The 21,421-nt window shown below is 42.3% G+C and overlaps 1 protein-coding gene across 1 annotated transcript in view; it reads left to right on the top strand.

Moving 5' to 3' along the window:
• NLGN4X (neuroligin 4 X-linked) overlaps nt 1-21,421 on the top strand; it is a 308,113-nt gene that overhangs the window by 36,332 nt on the left and 250,360 nt on the right. The window contains exon 2 of the mRNA XM_032620946.1: nt 1,189-1,990. Coding sequence (XP_032476837.1) covers nt 1,519-1,990 — 472 coding nt within the window. The 5' untranslated portion in view covers nt 1,189-1,518. The remainder of the gene's footprint in view (nt 1-1,188; nt 1,991-21,421) is intronic.

The following is a 21,421-nucleotide window of genomic DNA, read 5'->3' as shown; positions in this document are numbered from 1 at the left end:
GTGAAGCCAGTCTGGTCTGGATGCACACTTCCCTTTACCCGTCTTGGAAAACTTGTAGAGCTGCACTCATAACACGTTAGGAAAAAGTGACAGGTTTTTTTTTTTTACATTTATTTATGTCTTTATTAGTGTATTTATGTATGTATGAATTTATTTAAAAATTTTATTGGGGTACAGTTGCTTTACAGTGTTGTATTACAGTTTCTACTGTACAGCAAAGTGGATCAGCTCTACGTATCCATATATCCCCTCTTTTTCGGATTTCCTTCCCGTGTAGGTCACCACAGAGCATTGAGTAGAGTTCCCTGTGCTATACAGTAGGTTCTCATTAGTTAGCTATTTTATACATAGTAGTGTATATATGTCAATCCCAATCTCCCAATTCATCCCACCCTCCTTCCCCCCTTGGGGAAGTTTGTTTGTTTGTTCTCTACATCTGTGTCTCTGTTTCTGCTTTGCAACACTCTTTGACATAAATCACAGTGATACCTTGTTTGACCCACCTCCTAGGGTAATGAAAATAAAAACAAAAATAAACAAATGGGACCTAATTAAGCTTATAAGGATTTGCACAGCAAAGGAAACCATAAACAAGACGAAAAGACAACCCTCAGAATGGGAGAAAATATATTTACTTTATATTGGAGTATAGTTGATTTACAATGTTGAGTTTCAGGTGTACAGCACAGTGATTCAATTAAACATATACCTATATCCATTCTTTTCCCATATAGGTTATTACAAAATACCGAGTATAGTTCCCTGTGCTATACAGTAGGTCCTTGTTTATTTTATATATAAAGTGACAGTTTTCTTAAACATCTGAGAAACAGTGTTTTGGGAGTGCCTATCCATTGCTGGGCTAATATTATCAATAATAGTGCAATTTGGAGACATCAGTACAGTTATCTGTGCAATGTGTGTAACTTTCGGCAGTCTGTTTGTTCATTCAACAAAGACTTGAATGTTTCCGGAGTATTGGCATCGTTCTCGCTGATGGGACTCACTGTAGAAATTAAGACAAGTGATTGTCTGGCGAAATTCTACTGCCCGCAGATGCCGCTCTACAAATTCATCGGTGAATGAGAATTTCCTTGCGTGATGTTGAGGGTTGCATGGAAGACACAGCAAACGCCATTGGTGGCAGTCTTGCCTTCCTTAGCCTTGTCTGCTTTTTTCTCCCATTAGGCTGACCGCTCTGCCTTGGAGGTCTCCTAAGTGATCGCTGCCCCGGGGAGGTGTTGGATGGTCACCGCTTCCTTGGAGCCTCGCACGGGCTGGAATTCGGCACCAGGATTAAGAGAGGGCTGCTGTCCCGTAATGGGCTGCCGAGAAGACCGCCGGGTTTGTTGTTAACCTTGGGCTCTGTCTATGACCCATCAGAGAGGCTTCCTAGCAAGCCCTTCCCCTCTCCAGGGTCTTGGTCCCTGGAAAGCCGTCTCTCTCTGCAGGCTCCCTTCACGGCTTGCTTTGCTTGGAGTTGCATCGCACGGGCGCCCGCGGATGTGGTGGTGAACCATGTCGAGACCCCAGGGACTGTTATGGCTTCCGCTGGTCTTCACCCCCGTCTGTGTCATGGTGAACTCCAACGTCCTGCTGTGGATCACCGCCCTGGCCATCAAGTTCACGCTCATCGACAGCCAGGCGCAGTATCCTGTGGTCAACACCAATTATGGCAAAATCCGGGGCTTGAGAACACCGCTGCCCAATGAGATTTTGGGTCCAGTGGAGCAATACTTGGGGGTCCCTTATGCCTCGCCTCCTACTGGGGAAAGGCGGTTTCAGCCCCCGGAACCCCCCTCCTCGTGGACTGGGGTTCGGAACGCCACTCAGTTTGCTGCCGTGTGCCCCCAGCACCTGGATGAGCGGTCTCTCTTGCATGACATGCTGCCCATCTGGTTTACTGCCAATCTGGATACTCTGATGACCTACGTTCAAGATCAGAATGAAGACTGCCTTTATTTGAATATCTATGTGCCCACGGAGGATGGTAAGTACTTATTCTAAACAGAAAACACCTGCTCGCTCAGCCTCAGATTTGCCAATATAATGTCCTGTGTGTGATATTTTCTATAACCATTTTTTTTTTCATATTCAGTTATCTCAGTAACGTACCACTTGTTCAACTTGAATTGACGCAGTGTCTAATCGATGGAGAGTACCATAATTAATGACTTAATTCTTTCCATGTATTGCCTTTTTAGCATTGCTGTAGCCTTTATTTGCAGGTGATTACCAGTCTGAGCATATAGTGTTCTATGTCATACCTGAATCATCTGTAAAGGAATGGATCTAGAGAAACTAATAGAATTAAGAACATTTGCATGCTGAAGTGAGCGCCTGAAGATTATACAAGGAATGGTTCCTTTGGCTCTAATGCCTTAAGATATTAGCACTTTTTGAGTCTTAAAGGGAACCACTGATTGTTTTAAATACACAAGCAAGGGATATTTGATAAAACCATTGGACTTGATTGTTTAGAATCCATGTTGTTGATATAAATTTGGACTTCATTTCCTGCCAATATCCACTGCAATCAAATGGCAAATGTGTGTCGTCAGATGATTCGAACTACGTTAGAAAAATGATTTTCTTGCTTGAACAAAATGCCCCTTTTCTTTTGGATAACACAACAGTGAAAATCTGTGAAAACAGTCATGTTCCATATATTAACTTAATCCAATACTAGTAAAACTTGGATACCTCCTTGTTCAAGTAGACCTTAAATTAAAATGTTTGCTAAAGACCAGCCAGACTCAAGTTCGTCTACAATGAAAGTCCGTTTCTCATTTCTTGTTTGCATGTGCTCTTTTTTATACAAGGAGAAGGAAAAACATAGAATGAAATCTTCCTGGAACTTAAAAAAAAGTAATTGAGAGGAATCATAGCCACCACTGTCTACTATAGAAACTGAAGTGTGTCCTTGTCCTTGGTAACTTTCATGCAGACATTTCTTTTCCTTTTTTTACCTTTAATCCTTGGGAGATGTTTGTCAGTGAGCTTTGGCTGAAAGTCTGCCATAAATGATGACATTATTCAGTGATACCCAAAGTCGGATCGCATCTGCCATATCGTTCTTTCTCCGTGCAGATGCAAAGAGGTGGCGTGGGTACCTTTCTCGAGAAACCGGGATGGGGGCAGTCTGTTAGGGAGATGACAAGGAATGCCCAGAGAAAGTGAAAGGGTTGAGTTTCCTTACGTTAGTAGTGTCTGGCATGTGGCTATTGTCACGTTGGTGACAGATCTCACAATTACCTTGTAAAGTCTAGGTCTTGAATAGGGTTCCAGGGGTTAAACCGACACTGGACGCCTTACTTCCATGCCCTGCGCTGAGCTGCCGTAGTGCTCAGTAGCTGCTTGGTGCATATGTAAGAGGATGGATAACCCCACCCAAACCAATTAGAGTTCTCAGTTCAAAGCCACCTGGGTCATGGTCTTCCTTATCATGAACTATTCAAAGAAAGGAATAAAAAGAAGCAAAGTCAGGGTGGTGGAAACAAAACAGGGTAAAGGATTAAAATTGCTTTCATGGGACTTCCCTGGCGGGCCAGTGGTTAAGACTTTGCCTTCCAATGCAGGGGGTGCGGTTTGATCCCTGGTCGGGGAGCTATGATCCCACGTGCCTCATGGCCAAAAAAGAAAACCAAACGAACAAACATAAAACAGAAGCAATATTGTAACAAATTCAATAAAGATGTTAAAAAACGGTCCACATCAAACAAAAAACCTTTAAAAGAAAAATAAAATAAAATTGCTTTCATCATAAATTTGATATGCTGGTGTCTCTGAACCGGTGACTTTATAGCGTTCACCTTCCAAACAAGGACACTTCACATAGAAGGCCTGCTTCTGAGAGGTCGGGGTACAGTTACACCGCCCAGGAAGACAAATCAGTAGCTTCCTTGATGACAGACCCATAGATGTGCAGTTGTGTGGATTGACCCCATAAACGATTCGGCCGTTTCTTTGTGGTTCAGGACTGAATAGGAATTTGGGAATAGGAACACGCGAAAAAAGCTGCCTAATAGAGAAGCAATCTAAATTTAAGAATAAAGGCACTGCTACCTGTTGATTCCTCTGGGCTTTTTAGAGCACTCTGGCACACGATACCTCACAGCATCTTGGCGGGAGAATCAGAAATCTAATAGGGGCTGAATAGGTAACTTTGATCTCCCTACAATAGATACATAATGGAATTTTGCCGGCGAGGGAAGCTATATGCCCGTGTGTTTGCAGAAACAGAAAATCACAGCCTATTGGGTCAGGAGTTTTGAAGGTTTAAAAAGAGATGATTTGCATCCATTTGTGAATCAACATGGAGGTTTAGATATTTAATTATTGGTTATTGCTAAATGAATAAACCCCACTGGTACAATAACACATGGAAATTACGGCGTCGTGCTGATGTCTCCGAAGACCTTGCTTTAGGGCATATCTTAATTCATAACAGTGCATTCCATTAAATGTGTGCACAGCCATATTGGCTATTTGGAATTCAGTATTCCACTCTGGTGCTCCATTAGTTTTTTCAGGTTTGTCGTGATGCATTCATCCAACGGTGTGGCCATCTGACTTCGCTACCAATGGTAGTTCTGAGTTCCTATCCTGTGCTAGTCAAGCTTCACATGTTGGCATGGCAACAGAGGCAAGCATGCTTAATTTCGAGAGACACACAGAGACTTGTTGTAGGCAGAACAATGCCTTCTCCAAAGAAGGGCACGTCCTAATCCCTGGAACCTTTGAATATGTTGCCATACAGGGCCAAGGGGATGAAGGTTGCTGATGGAATTGAAACCGCGAGGTGGCATTTTCTGGCGGGCTCTGAGGAGCTCCGGTTCTATATGTCTCAGTGTAGAAAGAATTCAGTGAGAGACTTCCCTGGTGGTCTAGTGGTTAAGAGTCTGTGCTCCCAATGCAGGGAGCCCGGGTTCAATCCCTGGTCAGGGAACTAGATCCTGCATTCTACAACTAAGACCCAGAACAGCCAAATAAATAAATAAATATTAAAAAGAAAAAAAAGGAATTCAGTGAGAGGCAAAGTGATAGATAAGAAGTGATTTATTAGAATAGGACACTTGTGAGGCTTACAAGAAGGTAGGCGAGAGGGTGCCATGAGCCACTGAGAACTTAGTGGGCTGCAGTTTTTTTTTTTTTTTTTTTTTGGTGGTACGCGGGCCTCTCACTGTTGTGGCCTCTCTCGTTGCGGAGCACGGGCTCCGGATGCACAGGTTCAGCGGCCATGGCTTACGGGCCCAGCTGCTCTGCGGCACGTGGGATCTTCCTGGATCGGGGCACGAACCCGCATCCCCTGCATCGGCAGGCGGATTCTCAACCACTGCGCCACCAGGGAATCCCTGGGCTGCAGTTTTATAATCAAAGGAAAAGTGGGGAAGGGGAGAAGACCACCCTCTTCCTCATTCTTGGGTAGACGTCAGGCTTCCGTCCTTAGCTTGTCCACCACATCAGGCAGGGGAGTTTTCTTGTCCCCCCACATGGTCAAGCTGGGACTGTCATGGCACATGGAAGAATTATTTCAGGTCTCAGTACAGTGAGGGTCTTTCACTTTGAAATGTCACCGTTTCATAAATTATTGCTTTTTATGTGTGCAGAGAGCATGTCCTAGGGGTATTAACTTACTGAGCTCCCTGGGCAGGATGTGGGTCTCATACCACCATTTTTTTTTATTGTTTTGGGGCATGTCCTGTACTTCTGTTGCATGGTTTTGTTGCTAATAAGGCTGCTTGGCTTTGTGGCTCAGCACGCCTGCTTTCTTGAGTGATCATTAACTTACAGGGTCTCCCATACTTTTTCCTTTATGTACAATCCCCTAGTGGGATTAACTATTAAATTACCTACTTTGTCCCTTTACTCTGTCCCTATGGTTATGGTATTTGCTTATCCATTGACTTTAAGATGGAGGGAATATATTCTGGTTTATCTGGGTGGGTCCATATTTAATAACAAAGACGCTTTGTTGTGAATAAGGAAGCAGAAAAGGTGATGAGGGCCAGAGGGAAGCAATGGAAAAAAGGCACAGTGGCCATTGCTGCCTTTGAGGACAAGGCGAAACCAAGAGTTGAGGAACCCTGAAGCCTGTCGAAGCTGGAAAAGGCAAGAGATGGGTTCTCTCCTTGAGCCCCAGAGAGAAGCACAGCCCTGCCCACCCCTGAGTTTTAGCCCAGTGGAACTCTGACCTTCAGAACTCTAAGATCCTGAACATCTGCCGCTCGAAGCCGCAACATTGGTGGCAATTTGTCACAGCAGCAACGGAAGCTCATAGAGTTTTGCCGGCCTTTAATATAAATACCGTAATTGAAAGCAACATACACAGCACTGAAGAGTTGTTCTAAGCTTTCTGAGTTGCTCCCCATTCTGAGATGCTAATTCGTTTGTTACCCTTTCGACCTGCAGAATAACTGGTTAAAAAACAAGCAACCCACACACTCATTTTAACAGTGGGTCGTTAACATGTGCTGCTTTCCCTTATATATATCAAGGAGACAGAGTTGGTTCCCGTTGGTGGGTGGATATTTTGCAGATCTGAGGTTTAACCTGTAGAAAGTAGACACCCAACTTTTGGTTCCTCGTTTTAGAACAGATTTATGGCAGCTCTTACTAAATGTCATATTCAAAAGATTCACTGATTTTACACAGGAACATAATGAAGGAGTATTTAAGATTTCCCAGGCATCTAAAACAGATGTCCAGAGTAGGTGTCAGTGAATGGCATAGAGCAAAACATCCAAATGGTCGTCTTTTCTCATCTGTCTCTGCAAAATGTCCCTCAGGAAGGCAGCTGTACCTCTAAATGTCTTCTTCTGTGTTAGCAAAATCTTTTGGGCTCCCCATTCCTTCCCTCTAGACCTCAAGATCTGATCTGTTATGGGGAAAGTGATTCTCTATCCTTTAAAAAAATAATTTATTGATGAATGTATTTGACAGAATGTCAGTTAATTCTTACCCGCCCCCCAGTTTTATTGAGATATAGTTGACATCCATTGCTGTACAGTTTTAAGGGGGACAGCATGATGGTATGGTTTCCGCATATTGTGAAACGATCACAGTAGTTTCAGCTAACATACGTCCTCTCATACAGGTACGAGAAAAAGGAAAAAAAGGAAAAGTTGTTTTCCTCATGATGAGAAGTCTTAGGATTTACTTTCTTTGCAACTTTGCTGTGTCTCATAGAGCAGTGGTGGCTAGAGTCACCGGCACTATACATTATACCCCTAGTACTTGTCGTGGAACTGGATGTCTGTACCTGTTGACCACCTTCATTCAATCCCCCATTCCTCTACCCCCACCTTTGGCTGCAACAAATCTGATCTCTTTTTCTACGAGTTGGGTGGTTTTGTTCGTTTTTCGTTTATTTTTTCAATCCATTTTTTATTGGAGTATAGCTGACTTACAATGTTGTGTTAGTTTCAGGTGTGCAGCAGCGTGAGTCAGTTATCCATATACATAGATCCACTCTTTCTTAGATTCTTTTCCCATAGAGGCCATTACAGAGCATTGAGTAGAGTTCCCCGTGCTCTACAGCAGGTCCTTATTAGTTATCTGTTGTATATATAGTTGTGTATACGTCAATCCCAATCTCCCAATTTACCCCTCCCCCGCTTTCCCCCTTGTTGGTAACCATGAGTTTGTTTTCTACCTCTGTGACTGTTTCTGTTTCGTAAATAAGTTCATTTGTAATATAGTTTTAAGATTCTACGTGTAAGTGATATCATGTGTTTTTTGTGTAGATTCCACATAGAAGTGAATACAGTGTTTGCCATTTCCTAACTTCACTTAGCGTGATGCCATCAGGGTCCATCCACGTTGCCAGAAATAGCAGGAATTTCCTTTTTTCATGGCTCAGTGATATTCCATTATGTATCTACACCACAAATTCTTTACCTGTCCATGCATAGTTGGACACTTAGGTTGTGTCCATTGCTTGGAAACAACCTACGAACCCCTATGAACATGAGGGGTGCAGACACGTTTTCTGTACCCTTTCTAACGTCAATTCAGTTCACTCCTTCAGCTCAGGTTGGAGGATTGGTCAGGAACTTGCCTGCCAGGGGGCAAATGCCAGCCTGTTCCCTTACCAGTTGAGTGATTATGGACAAGTTCCTTGGCCAGTACATGCCTCAGTTTCCTTGTGTGTAAAATAAAGATGAGCTGGGAGATTTTAGGTATTAATCCATATGAAGTGCTTTGTCTAGTATCTTGTACCTATAATGACTCTGTAATCTGATGTTGGTGGAGCATAGTTAATAGTAGAAAAGAGAACCAGAACTTTTCAGCTAATTTGCATATGCATATTGGTCTAATATAATGTCCAGTACATAATAAATGTGTATTGTCTATAACATAAGTAATTACTATAGTATTGGAGGGGTCAGCTTAAGAAACAGGACCAAGCATCCATCACTTCTGACAGTTCCCAGTATGGCTTTAACAAAAGGGAATTTTGAGGAGTGACATTTTTAAAATAGAAGGTATAGTTGATTTACAATGTTGTGTTAATTTCTGCCATTACAGCAAAGTGACTCAGTTATATATATATATTCTTTTTCATATTCATTTCCATTTGGTTTATCACAGGATACTGAATATAGTTCTCTGTGCTCTAAAGTAGGACCTTGTTGTTTATCCATTCTATATATGATAGCTTCCATCTGCTAACCCCAAACTCCCAGACCAGCCCTCCTCCATCCCCCTCCCCCTTGGCCACCACAAGTCTGTTCTCTCTGTGAGTCTGTTTCTGTTTTGTAGATAAGGTCATTTGTGTCGTATTTTACATTCCACATATAGGTGATATCATATTTGTCTCTGTCTGACTGACTTCACTTAGTATGAGAATCTCTCGCCCCAACCATGTCACTGCAAATGGCATTATTTCAGGAATGGCATTTTTTTTTAAAGAGCAGAGTATTATCTTGTTCTGCTTTATTCCTAAGCTTTATCTTTTTTAGCCTGAGTTGTCAAATGGATTTTTTAGCATCCTGTTTGGAGTACAGAAATTAATCATCAAGAAAGCATTAAAATTCATTTCTTGGAAGAGGATCTGAGAACATCCAACGACAATAGCACTATTTTTTTCTGTGAGATAACGGAAAAATTAATTGCCTTTCTCTTTTCATCACGTCACAAATAGTTCGGTTGTATTCAGAGTGGCAAAGTCTAGTTCAGTTGTAGGCAGAGTGGCAAAGTTTAGTTTTAGCGGCAAAACCTAAAAGCTGACCAAGTTAACACAGTGAGAAAGATGTTTTAGCCAATCCACATCAGCATGCAGCTATGTGAAAATCATTAAATGATTCCCATTTTCATCTGTCAGGGGGGATTTCTGATGCCTTGTAGACGTGGCTTGTAAGTGAAGATAATTAGGAAAGATTATTTAATAAGTATCTCCCTGACGAGGATTAATTGAAAAGAATTTAGTATTTTGTGAACACGGTTAAACTAGAGTAGATTTCTGACAACATGTGTTTCTCTCCCAGCTTAAGAGATTCACCAATAGAAAAATAATCCTGTGGTGGGTTTAGAAATTATATATATTATGAATAATGCTGTTTGGTCAATGGGCCTTATACTTGTTAGAGTAATTCAGAAAAACTGTTGTGTAAAGAAGAGAATTTCCCCTTACACTTGTCATTTTCCAAAACAAGAGTTTTAACTCAATTCCATTAGCAATTTGTAATTTTTTTCACAATTAGAACAAGTCCAAATGACGTAGGATGTATTAAAAAAACCCCTTTGCTATGCATGCGTATTATAAACGTCGCAAACAAACTGTTCAAGATAGAAAGTTGAGGTGCAGTTAGTCTGCTAGAGTATGTATCGGTGTCCAGAAATCTCCTCCTTATTTACTCGTGCAGTCTCGCCCCCAGGACATGTAATAGCTTCATTTGTTGCCAAGGACACTGCTGGTTTGGACACTGTTGTTTCTTTGGCTTACTGTCTTGGCAAAGCCGTCAACCTTTTTAACGTTGAGTGACCTCAGTTATGAATAACAACAGTACTGTACTTCCTGTGAATATCAGGGTTATAGTGATTTTGGAGTAAGCTACTGTGTAAGAAATGATTATAAAATAGAAAAAAATTAGTATGTTCTTATAACTTTAATTTTTGGGTAATTCAGTGTTCATCTCATTACAGTATCTGTCATTCGAGCACTGAAGTTCCTTGAGTGCCCAGATGGGGAGTAGGCTCCTGTCTATCTAGTCTGTTGTTTGGTTTTCCTAAACCAGGCTGTCTTCAGCAGCCCTGCATAAATAAATCAGACCTACAAATCATCCAGGAACTCACAGGCAACCAAGGCAGAGAGAGAGTCTGAAAAAGAGTGATCTATTCATGTGCTAACCACTTGTTAAGACAAAATGAAGACGAGAGACACGGTAGTCTCTGTCTTATTAATTCAATCGAATATTCTATTTAAGCTTGGCAAAGTGAGTTTCCACAATTGGAAACAGAGAAAAAAAAATGAAAAGAATTTTTCTGGTTAGATTTCACATGTCTGATTATTTTGAGAGGTGATGACTGGCATTGGTATATAGTTTGTAGTGTGTGTGTGTGTGTGTGTGTGTGTGTCTGCGTGGCTGTGTTTGTGTGTAGGATGTTGGAAGAAAGCCCACAGGAAAAAACATCCGTGATTCCCTTAAGATCCAGTGTGTTACAATTTTCTGGAAAAAGCCAAAAAGCACATGGAGATGACAAGACTCTGCTGTCCTTTCTGAATTCCAGGCACTCTGAAGTTTCCTTAATCAAGGTGGTCTCTCGTCCATTGTGAATGTGATTGTGTGTACAATAGTCAAGTTTGCCCTGGGGAAGAGTGTGTGTTCCCATCAGAAAGAGAGGAACACTGCAAGTATTGATTTGTCTCAAGCAAAGGAGCTTTCGTAGTTGGTTTTGACACAATCTGAAAATTACATGTTCCGAAACACTCCTATCAGTTTTCTTTAAAATGTATGCTCTGAGCAATGTTCTGTTCTGTCTGTTTTACGACATGACATAATCCATCATTCCATCAAAAAATGAGCGTATTCACCTGACATCCCATCTACCCTATCTACACATCCCATGTGTTCACTGTAGTTCTAACCCCAGCCAGATAGTCGATGGATCTCCAGGTCCCAACTCTGATTCTTTGTGTGTTTTCTTCTCTCCTCCATTCCTTATTCTCTTTACAACCTTTTTTAGGTGATTCATTGAAAAATATTGATAAATCACTATTTGCATTTAACATATGCAGGGCTTTGGGTAAGTCCAAGAGGTGATGTAAAGAAATGTAAGCCCTTTGACGGGAAAGTAAATGAGTCCGAACAAAAACTAAAATTTCAGAAACGGATCAGTTGGCGCAGTGAATTCAAGCAGGGAATGCTTTACGTTTCCACGAAAAAAAAAGAAAAAAGAAAAAAGAAAACAGTTTGAAAGTTATGTTTTCCATTGAGGAGCCATGATGGAAAGGTTTCCACCAATCTTGAGATGAATATCCAAGGCATATACTCCTGTGTTGTGGAATGAAGAAGGGCTTTCTGAATCCCCCAAAATGAAGCTTATTAAATGTTGCTTCTCTAGATGGACCAAGACATAAAAAGAATAAAATGGGGAAAGAGGGAGGGATAAAATCATGACAGAACTATAGGAAGGTGCTTTGATGGTATAGTTTAACATGCAGAGTACTCACTTGGGTGTTTTTTGCATTGTTATATTTTCGACATTGGAGGATTCATAAATGGAATTCCATCCAAAGGAATGCTAATGCATATTTTTCTTCTCAACTGACTGCAATAAAGTTAAATCAAGGAACACGAGGTTCCTTTCTTACCAAAGTCAGATGTACTTATCGCCTGGAATTTTTTTAAAAAAATCATTAAAAGCTTTACTGCGTCCCCCCAATTTTTACCTAGTGAAATACTTTCGTAACTCTATATTTTATAATGTGTACCTCTGGATAGCTAACGTGATATTGCTATAATATTTTGTGTGTTTTAAAAAAGTAGTTTAGATTTAAAAATAGAGTATTAAACCTTAGAAAACTGTATCTTCCCTAAGAAAATTACACTGGTAAAAACATATTAGCTTAGATTAGATATTTCCTTCTGAGTTTAAATCAGATAATGAGATCAGATTCCACTGTAGCACATTGTACAAGGATGTTTGCATCTCATGCATTTTTTTCAAAGAAAGGGATTGTGGTACCTTGAATATCCTACTACCCAATCATCATATTACCTGGGGGTGAGTGATGGCATCAACTAGCACATAAATCACAGAATTGTGAAATCTTCCACATAGAAGGAGCTGTGGGACCCATTTCACCCAGACTTTCTCAATGCAGTATTCCTCTGGTCATTAACCCCCTGAAGCCGTAAGCAGAGGTGAAACATCCTTCTCCGTATTCCTAGAGCTTCACTCCAATCATTTTACAAGGCTATACCCCCAGGAGACTGTAAACCTTTGAAAGCATTTGTGAACTTAATGAACCATCTACTTAAATGTATGGATCAAATGGACGACGGACAGTTCCTGGACATGCAGCCCTTTTTGGAGGTGGCCGATGAAGACGTTTGCAGGTTTGTAAGGGAGTTCCTTTCACCGTTGGAAAGGGCTGGTGATCTGTCCATGTGCCATCTCTACCAACAGAGCTAAAGCAAAGCCAACTGGATTCCTTCCTCTCCCAGCCTCTTGCTTTGGAAATCATTGAAGACAAGATACTGTGTTCCACCTCCTGCAGATGCCTTTAGGACCCTCTCATCCTCTTCCCTAGCCAACTGTGGGGAGCCTATCAATTGAGTGTCTTACTCTTAGGTGGATGTCTTGGTACCAAGAATTATTGCCGATGTCAACCCATAGGCATGCATTTGCTCTCGAATCATGATATGTGTTGTATATACCTGGAGTTCATGTTAGTTTTTTTCTTTGGCAAATGCCTTCAGCTCTTGGCTCATGTATATTGAACCTGAAACTGCATGTTTTCATAATTTTTTTAGAAAACAATAATATATTTTACAGTATGACTTAGAACGTGAAAGAAAATACGATCCCTCTGCTTCCTACAGCAAACGGATCGCATGCACCAGGATGAAGAAATTTGCAGCTGAGGCTTGGATTTTCTCACAGGGCGTCGCCTGCACAAGAATTACCAGTTGCAGCCCAGCCAAAATCTCTTTACTGCATGTTTCCCTGAAATACAAAGTCCCGGAGGTGTTACAAAGGAAGGAGGTGGAAAATTGTGACGGAATGGCCAACACAGTAATGGGTTCCTAGTTTGGGGAACGCCATAGGTTGCCTGATTTTAAATGCAGTCGTCTTGGGCTTCCTTGGTGGTGCAGTGGTTGGGAGTCTGCCTGCCAGCACAGGGGACATGGGTTCGAGTCCTGGTCCGGGAAGATCCCACATGCCACAGAGCACCTAAGCCTGGACACCACAACTACTGAGCCTGTACTCTAGAGCCTGCGAGCCACAACTACTGAGCCCACATTGCCACAACTGCTGAAGCCCGTGCGCCTAGAGCCCGTGCTCCGCAACAAGAGAAGCCACCGCAATGAGAAGCCCGCGCACCTCAACGAAGAGTAGCCCCCGCTCGCCGCAACTAGAGAAAGCCCACGTGCAGCAACAAAGACCCAACGCAGCCAAAAATAAATTAAAAAAAATAAACGCAATCATCTATAATTTGATTTAATGGAGGTAGAATCATTTCCAAGAAATTAATTAAAGTTCACAGGTTGGAAAAGAGTTCAACATCTCATATGCCTTTCTCTAGACTTAGGCGGAAATGAACTTCCGCTAGCATTTTCTTCAAATGAAGATTGTGTCGTTGTTTTTATTCTTACTGTGTTCATGATTTAAATTAGACCAGCTATGAGAAGGTGCTGTGAGGAATCTGGGGGCTTGTGAGATATGAAATGGTTATTCTAAGACTGCAGAATACCAGTCGGAATCTTTTAAAGACTTTTACAGACCATGCCACGGGTATGTAGTCTTCAGACTTTTCTCTTGTCACAGGCTCTGACTTGACCTGAGTTACGGGTAGAGCTGTGTCCCCCGCCAAAAGATATGTTGAAGTTCTAACCACCCCCCCACCAGTACTTATGAATGTCACCTTATTTGAAAATAGGGCTTTTGCAAATGTAATCAAGGTAAGATGAGGTCATACTGTATTAACCAGGACCCTAAATCTATTATGACTGGTGTCCTTATTAAGACTGGTGTCCTTATGACTGGTGTCCTTTTAAGACACCATATTTGTTAAAAAAAAGTTCAGTTTAAAAATGGGCAGAAGATCTGAATAGACCTTTTCTGAAGAAGACATAGAGATGGCCAACAGGTACTTGAAAAGATGGTCAACATCATTAATCATCAAGGAAATGCAAATCAGAACTGCGAGATATCGCTTCACACCTGTTAGAACGGCTACTATTGAAAAGACAAAGTGTTGGCGAGGGCGTGGAGAAAAGGGAGCCCTCCTGCACTGTTGGTGGGAATGTAAATTGGTGCAGCCACTATGGAGAACAGTATGCAGGGTCCTTAAAAAAATCAAATAGAACTACCATGTGATCCAGCAAACCCACTTCTGGGTATTTATCCAAAGAAAGCAAAAATACTAACTTGGAAAGATATCTGCACTCCCATGCTCATTGCAGCACTATTTACAATAGCCACGGTATGGAGACAATCTAGTGCTCATTGATGGATGAGTGGATAAAGAAGATGTGCTATATATACAGTGGAATATTACTCAGCCATTAAAAGAAGGAAATCCTGCCATTTGCAACAATGTGGACAGATCTCAATGGCGTTATGCTAAATGAAGTAAGTCAGACAAGGACAAATACTGTATTTTTCACTTATATGTGAAATCTAACCCCCCCCCCCCTCAAAACTCCACAAAAAACAGAAAAGCCAAGCTCATAGTTACTGAGAACAGATTGATGGTTACCAGAGGTGGGTGTTGGGAGTGGGAGAGGAAGAAAAAGAGCCCTGTAAGTCTCACTTCTTTCATGTCTAGGACTCCATAAAAAGAAAAAACAAACTTCCGGGAAGCCATACCTTCTCTGTGAAGCTTCGCCCGTGGAATCCAAGTGGAGTTTTCCTCAACGTGTCAGAAAGAAACTAAATCTTTCCTTCCTAGGAAAGATAGTCAAACACATCACCAAGAACACTTTGCCCTTCTTGTCTCTCTTGGGAAAAAGGCTCTTAAAAGTAAGAGACTGGATCTTAGAATCTTAGCACAGGTGTTCACAGCTGCACTGTGACCAAATGGTGAATTTAATAAATAGGTATTGAGTGCTTAAATTGGAAGAAGGAGGAGAAAAAGGAGGAGGAGAAGGAAGAGGGAGTAGAGGGGGGAAGAGGAGAACAGAATGAAGACAGCAGAGATTCCCAGGGAGGAGACCACGGGAAGATGGAGGCAGAGACGCAGAGATTGGAGAGATGCACCTCCAAGCCCAAACCCACCAAGGATTGATGAAAAACACCAAAAACTCAGAGCTGAGACACAGGCAAGGAACAGAGTCTCCCTGAGAGCCTACAGAGGGAACCAGCCCTGTTGACTCCTTAATATTGGATGTCTGTCCTGCAGTACAGTGTGACCTTTAAATTTCTGTTGATTTAAGCCACCCAGTTGGCAGTCATTTGTCCCAATAGTGCTAGCAATCTTAATACAACGTGGGCTTTTTGTTTTCTGTCTTTACCTCCTGCCTCGGCCAGAAGAAGCTAGAACAGCTGTCGTCCACGTTCACGGTTCCTAAAACCGTCTCTGTCTTTGGGAAGCTCTTCTGACACCCTCGTGGTCTCCTGGATGTCTTCTCCCCCTCTCCTCACCAGGGAAGAACATCTTGGCTTCCCATCCCCCAAGGCAGTGGTTTTCCACATGGAAGATTCTATGCGTTAATGATCCAGAAAATGAATGTGACGTCCTTCTACTGAACTCTCGTTCCTGAGAGGACTCATCCTACTACTGCATCCTATACTTCCTTCTCTTCTTTGAGAATCAACTTCAGGCTATCAGCAGGCCCAGCTCTTCCCTCTGAGACATCTCAGTCCATATCTGTCGGGCCCTAAGTGTTCTCATCTTTCCCTGGAAAGTTCCAGGCATCACCACCACTTGGTGTAGACGTGTGTGGTGGACTGACTCAGCAAGGCCTCGCGTTACCCCGGTGTCCTGGTAGTCATGCCCTCGTGGAGTTCCCTCTACTTGCGGGTGGGCAGGACATAGGACTTCCCTGTAACCAATGGGACACAATGGGACACGATGGAGGGGATAGGATGTCAGTGCCGTGATTACATGGCACTGGCTTGGAATTTATGTCTTACTAGCAGATCATTTCTGTTGCCTTTTTGGTTTTCATGCTTCGTTGGAATAAACTGCCATGTCGGAAAGATCCCCATGGAAGGAAATGGAAGGCTGCGTCTGCTCGACAGCCAGCAAGGAACTGAAGCCCGCAGTTCAACAGGCTGCAAAGAACTGAATCCAACCATGAGCTTGGAATCTGATCTTGCCCGGTCACTCGGATTTCAGAAGAGACCCCAGCTCTGGCCAACGCCTTCGTTTGAAGCCTCATGAGAGATGCTCAAACAGAGAACCCAGTGAAGCTGTACCTGGACTCCTGATACACAGAAACTGTGATTAAAAAAAAAAATAGATTGCTGTAAGCCATTTAGGTGTGTGCTCTTTTTATGTGAAGCGTTCAATAACGGATGCAAACGTGATAGGAAAAATAAATGGATTTCAAAACTTGGCCAAATTATAACTCAAGTCCCACTGGTTGGAGGGATGTGGATTTTGAGCTCATCAAACTGGTTATTACTTAGAAATGTTTCGATGGCACATGAAGTAAATTCAAGTTCAGTTCACTTAAGGGGAAAAAGGGGTTCGTTGGGTCTGCGCACTGAGAGTTCTAGCAGTGGTTGTAGCTTCAGAGGTGGTGCTCTCGGATCTGAATCATTGCCATTAGTCACCGGAAAGGTTGGGTCCATCTTTCTTTCTCTATGTTGACTTTCTTCTCAGAGAGGCTGTCTTCATTTGGTGGCAAAAAATGGTCCCCGGCATTTCCCTGTGACGTCACCATTGAACTCAGAGAAGCGTATTGGCCTGGGGATGGTCTTCTTTGACCCACCTTGGGTCACAGGCCAACTTTGAACCAATTTCCATATCTAGAGGCAAGAGTCCCTTGGATTGGCATGGCCTGGGTTAGGTAGACATTTCTGGATGGGGAAGAGGGATGGGTGAGTCCAGCAGGAAATTAGCTTACGGTAGATTCAGAAAAGACGGTTCTCCAAAGGGAAATCGAATGCTGAACAAGCAGCACTCATTGATGTTCATTGTTATTCCTCATACTCGGGATAGTAACCAGACAAGACAGAGTAGTATGGCATAATGGAATAGGAAGTGAGCAGGGGGGCAAAGCCTTCCCTAGACTGGTTTCTTTTCAGCCAAAAGAAGGACCTAGAGATTTGAAAATGAGAAACCTCGCTTATGAGGCGTTAACTGCTGTTTTGTAAGTATCTGAACCTCTTGGTGACATAAATATAAAGTGACAGGAACATCCAGCCGAGGAGGAAGTTGAGTCATGATCCACATTGGGCATCAACACTCCAGAGACACTTCTGGGTCTGGAATGTGTTCGCTGATGGCAAAATCAGGGGTAACGTACGCTGTAACTCCAGATGGAAAACTTGACCTGACATGGGGCAGACGGGTTAGGACAGGGTGGAACCTGATCTGCCCACCATTTATTTTAAGAGTTCCAGCTAGGGACTTCCCTGGTGGTCCAGTGGTTGGCACTGTGCGCTTTCACTGCTGGGGGCACGGGTTCCGTCCTTGGTCGGGAGACTAAGATCCTGCAGGCCGCTTGGTGCAGCCAAAAAAAAAAAAAAAAATTTCAGCTAAAGGGTTGGATTTGCTAAAGGATCAGCCAGTTTAGGGAGTTGATCTGGTGGAAAGTGAAATTGTATTTGAACGAATTTCAGCCTAAGCCTTTAACGGAAAAGCTGCAGTGGTGGGGGGTGGGGGGGGTGGGCGGCTGTTGGGAAATTGGTTGACAAGTTAGTTCATTTCCTCCGTTCTCTATTAGGGGATTCTGCAAGAAGCACAGGAGGTCATACCCCGCTGCTGCTTGCTGCCCATTGAGCTTTTCTTGTGAGGGTTTGAGGTGGGCGGCTTCTCAGGATGGTGGTCAAACCTGGTCTTCTGTTCTCCTGCAGCTCTGTAAATCCAAGGAGGCACCACTAGTAACCTTACATCACTGACTTTCTGTTAACATTTCCTACTCTACGGGCCCTGACATTAACACATACACAGTTTTTCCTCGGATTCATGCGTTCAGTGGATTACTTATTGGGCAGCTTCTAATTGTCAGGCCACTTTGCTGAATGTGGTCCCATCCCTTGTCTTGCAAACACACAGGAGAAGATGGACAACCAACTGGAATCACTACTAGGTATAATCGACGCTATGACGTAGCAAGTTGGGGAGATACGGAACTATCGAAAGGGACGCGGGCTCCAGACTCACAGGGTCAGAATACGCTAAGGAGGAATTGGAAGGACACGTGATTGACCGAATGGCCGTGCGGAGCATGAATCACGTGTTCAGGGATGCAGCCCAGAGGCTGATGTTCATTTGATCCTCTGAGCTGAGCATTGTTTAAAAGACCGAGTGAGTGAATTGGAAGTCTTTGCTCAAGCACGCGAAGCGCAGCTCCTGTGATCAGTTAATTGCATGGCAACGTGCTCTGTCATCAACTGGGCTACCGAGAATATCGACAGATGTGCTCTTACGAAAATTGAGAAGCCCAGCAAGGACAAGTATTGCGCTAAAAGAGAACCTCACTGCCTTGCAGAAAACGTGAAGCAGGAGTGGACAGTATAACTCAGAGGCTGCTACTGCCTCTCTCGGCAAAAAACGTCACCCAATAATTGGCCCATTTTCTGTGGCTGCTGTCACACTACAGTGGCAGGGTTGAATAGCTGCAAAACAGGCCATATAGGTTAAAAATCTAAAGTACGTATTATCTTGTCCTCTATAGAAAAAGTTTGCTGACCTTTGATGTAAAGAAATACCTTCATGAAGTCGTTTGGGAATCTCCTAGTTAACACGCAGACGTGCAGGACAGAGTCCAGAGTTTCATGCTACAGAGCAGTTGTTCCCAAACTAACCAGGAGGTTTTTCACACGCAGATTCCTGGGCTTCATCCAGGCCCCCACTGGCTCACTAACTTGGTGGAGTGGGCCCCAGGAATCTGCATTTTAATGACCCTGAAGACGATGATGACAGACGGGCCCCAAGAATATGCATTGTAATGACCCCAAAGGTGATGCTGACAAAGATCTTTTCTATAATAGTCATGAACAAGATGTGTTTATATATAATAATAATAGTCCTGTTATATCACTACTTGAATATCATATGTTTCGTGATATGTGAAATTGTATGAATAGTAGGCACAGAAAGGACCTCAGAAAATTCGACCTGACACATTTCTAAACCAAGTGTAAACAAATACTCCTTTCTGCCATTAGGAAAAAAATAGGAAAAAACGATGAAATAGTTAAAGAAACCATGGTCCAAATAGCCTACCCCAGGTTAACTTTTTGAAGTGACTTCCTAGGGGATCTAGTTGTAAACTGTATCTGTAGGCAGTTTAATTAACGGACATGCAACAAGGGTTTATTTGGGTAGATCTTTAAAATCGAATGCGTTTAAATAAAAGACTAACGTCCCAGTGACCAAAGTGAACAACCAGCCCATAGATGAATAAATATAGATAATAATCGTAGCAGTCGTAATAATAATAGATGATTCTGGTGGTAGTGATGCTGGTGGTGATGCTGAGGACGAGAGCAATGAAAAAGATGATGGTGTTGATAACGATGATGGTGGTGGTGATGATGACGAGATGAGGGTGACGGAGATGGTGATACCGTGATGGTGATGATGATGGTGGTGGTGATGGTGATGATCATAGTTTTCATGCTACTGATGGTGGTGTTGGTGATGGCAATGAAGATGATGCTTTTGTGTTGATAATTGTGGTGGTGGTCATGGTGATGATGACTGTGATGGTGGACATGATAATGACAGTGAGAGAGGTGAGGAGGGTGTTGATGGTGGTGGTAATGAAGATGATAGTAGGTGGCATTCAGTGAGTGAGCTTGTATAGCAGACACTTTGCATTAAAACTTGGGCATCCTCTATCAGTGAGGACACCTAATAGCACTCCAAAATACCATGTCACAAATGAGGAAAGTGAAGCCGGGGGTGGTTCATACTTTATCTAAATCGGCCAGTTTGTAAAAGGAAAAAACCAGAATTTGGCTTTAAGTCTGTCTGACTCTTGCCTATGTAATTTTCTTAAGAGTAATTAAATGTGATTTAATAAAAGGAAACACAGTTTCACCTATAATGTCAGCAAAGATGTAATAAAACAATATTCTATGCCCAAAGTAATGTGTATGAATGACTTTTTTTGTTGATTTACGATATTGTGTTACTTTCAGGTGTACAGCAAAGTGATTCCGTTTTATACATTTCAGATCCTTTTCCATTATAGGTTATTACAAGATGTTGAATATAGTTCCCTGTGCTATACAATAGGTCCTTGTTGTTTATCTATTTTATGTATAGTAGTTTGTATCTGTTAATCCCAAACTCCTAATTTGTCCCTCTCACCCTTCCCCTTTGGTAACCATAAGTTCGTTTTCCATGTCTGAGTCTGTTTATGTTTTGTAAGTTCATTTGTACAATTTTTTTAGATTCCACATATAATTGATGTCATATAATATTTGTCTTTCTCTGTCTGACTTACGACACTTAGTACGATCATTTCTAGGTCCATCTATGTTGCTGCCAATGGCAATATTTCATTCTTCTTGAGGCCTGAGTAATATTTCAGTGTTGGTGTGTATATATCACATCTCCTTAAACCGATTGTCTGTTGATGGGCACTTGGGTTGTTTCCATGTCTTGGCTGTTGTAAAAAGTGCTGCTGTGGACATTGGGGTACATATATCTTTTCGAACTAGAGTTTTCCTCTTTTCTGTATATAAGCCCAGGAGTGGGATTGCTGGATCATATGGTAGTTCTATTTTTAGTTTTTTAGTTTTCCACAGTGGCTGCACCAATTTACATTCTCACCAACAGTGTAGGAGGGTTCCCTTTTCTCCACACCCTCTCCAGCATTTATTATTTGTAGACTTTTTGGCCATTCTGACCAGTGTGAGGTAGTACCTCATTGCAGTTTTGATTTGCATTTCTCTAATAACTAGCAATGCTGAGCATCTTTTCATGTGCTTGTTGGCCATCTGTATGTCTCCTTTGGAAAAATGTTTACTTGGGTCTTCTGCCCGTTTTTTTTTTTTTTTTTTTTACTTTTTTTTTTTTTTTTTTGATATTGAGTTGTGTGAGCTGTTTGTATATTTTGGACATTAA

Source organism: Phocoena sinus, chromosome X (genome assembly GCF_008692025.1).
Source record: "Phocoena sinus isolate mPhoSin1 chromosome X, mPhoSin1.pri, whole genome shotgun sequence".
Taxonomy (NCBI): Eukaryota; Metazoa; Chordata; class Mammalia; order Artiodactyla; family Phocoenidae; genus Phocoena; species Phocoena sinus.
The sequence above is the reverse complement of the archived record's forward strand: the minus strand, read 5'-3'. Positions and strand labels throughout refer to the sequence as shown.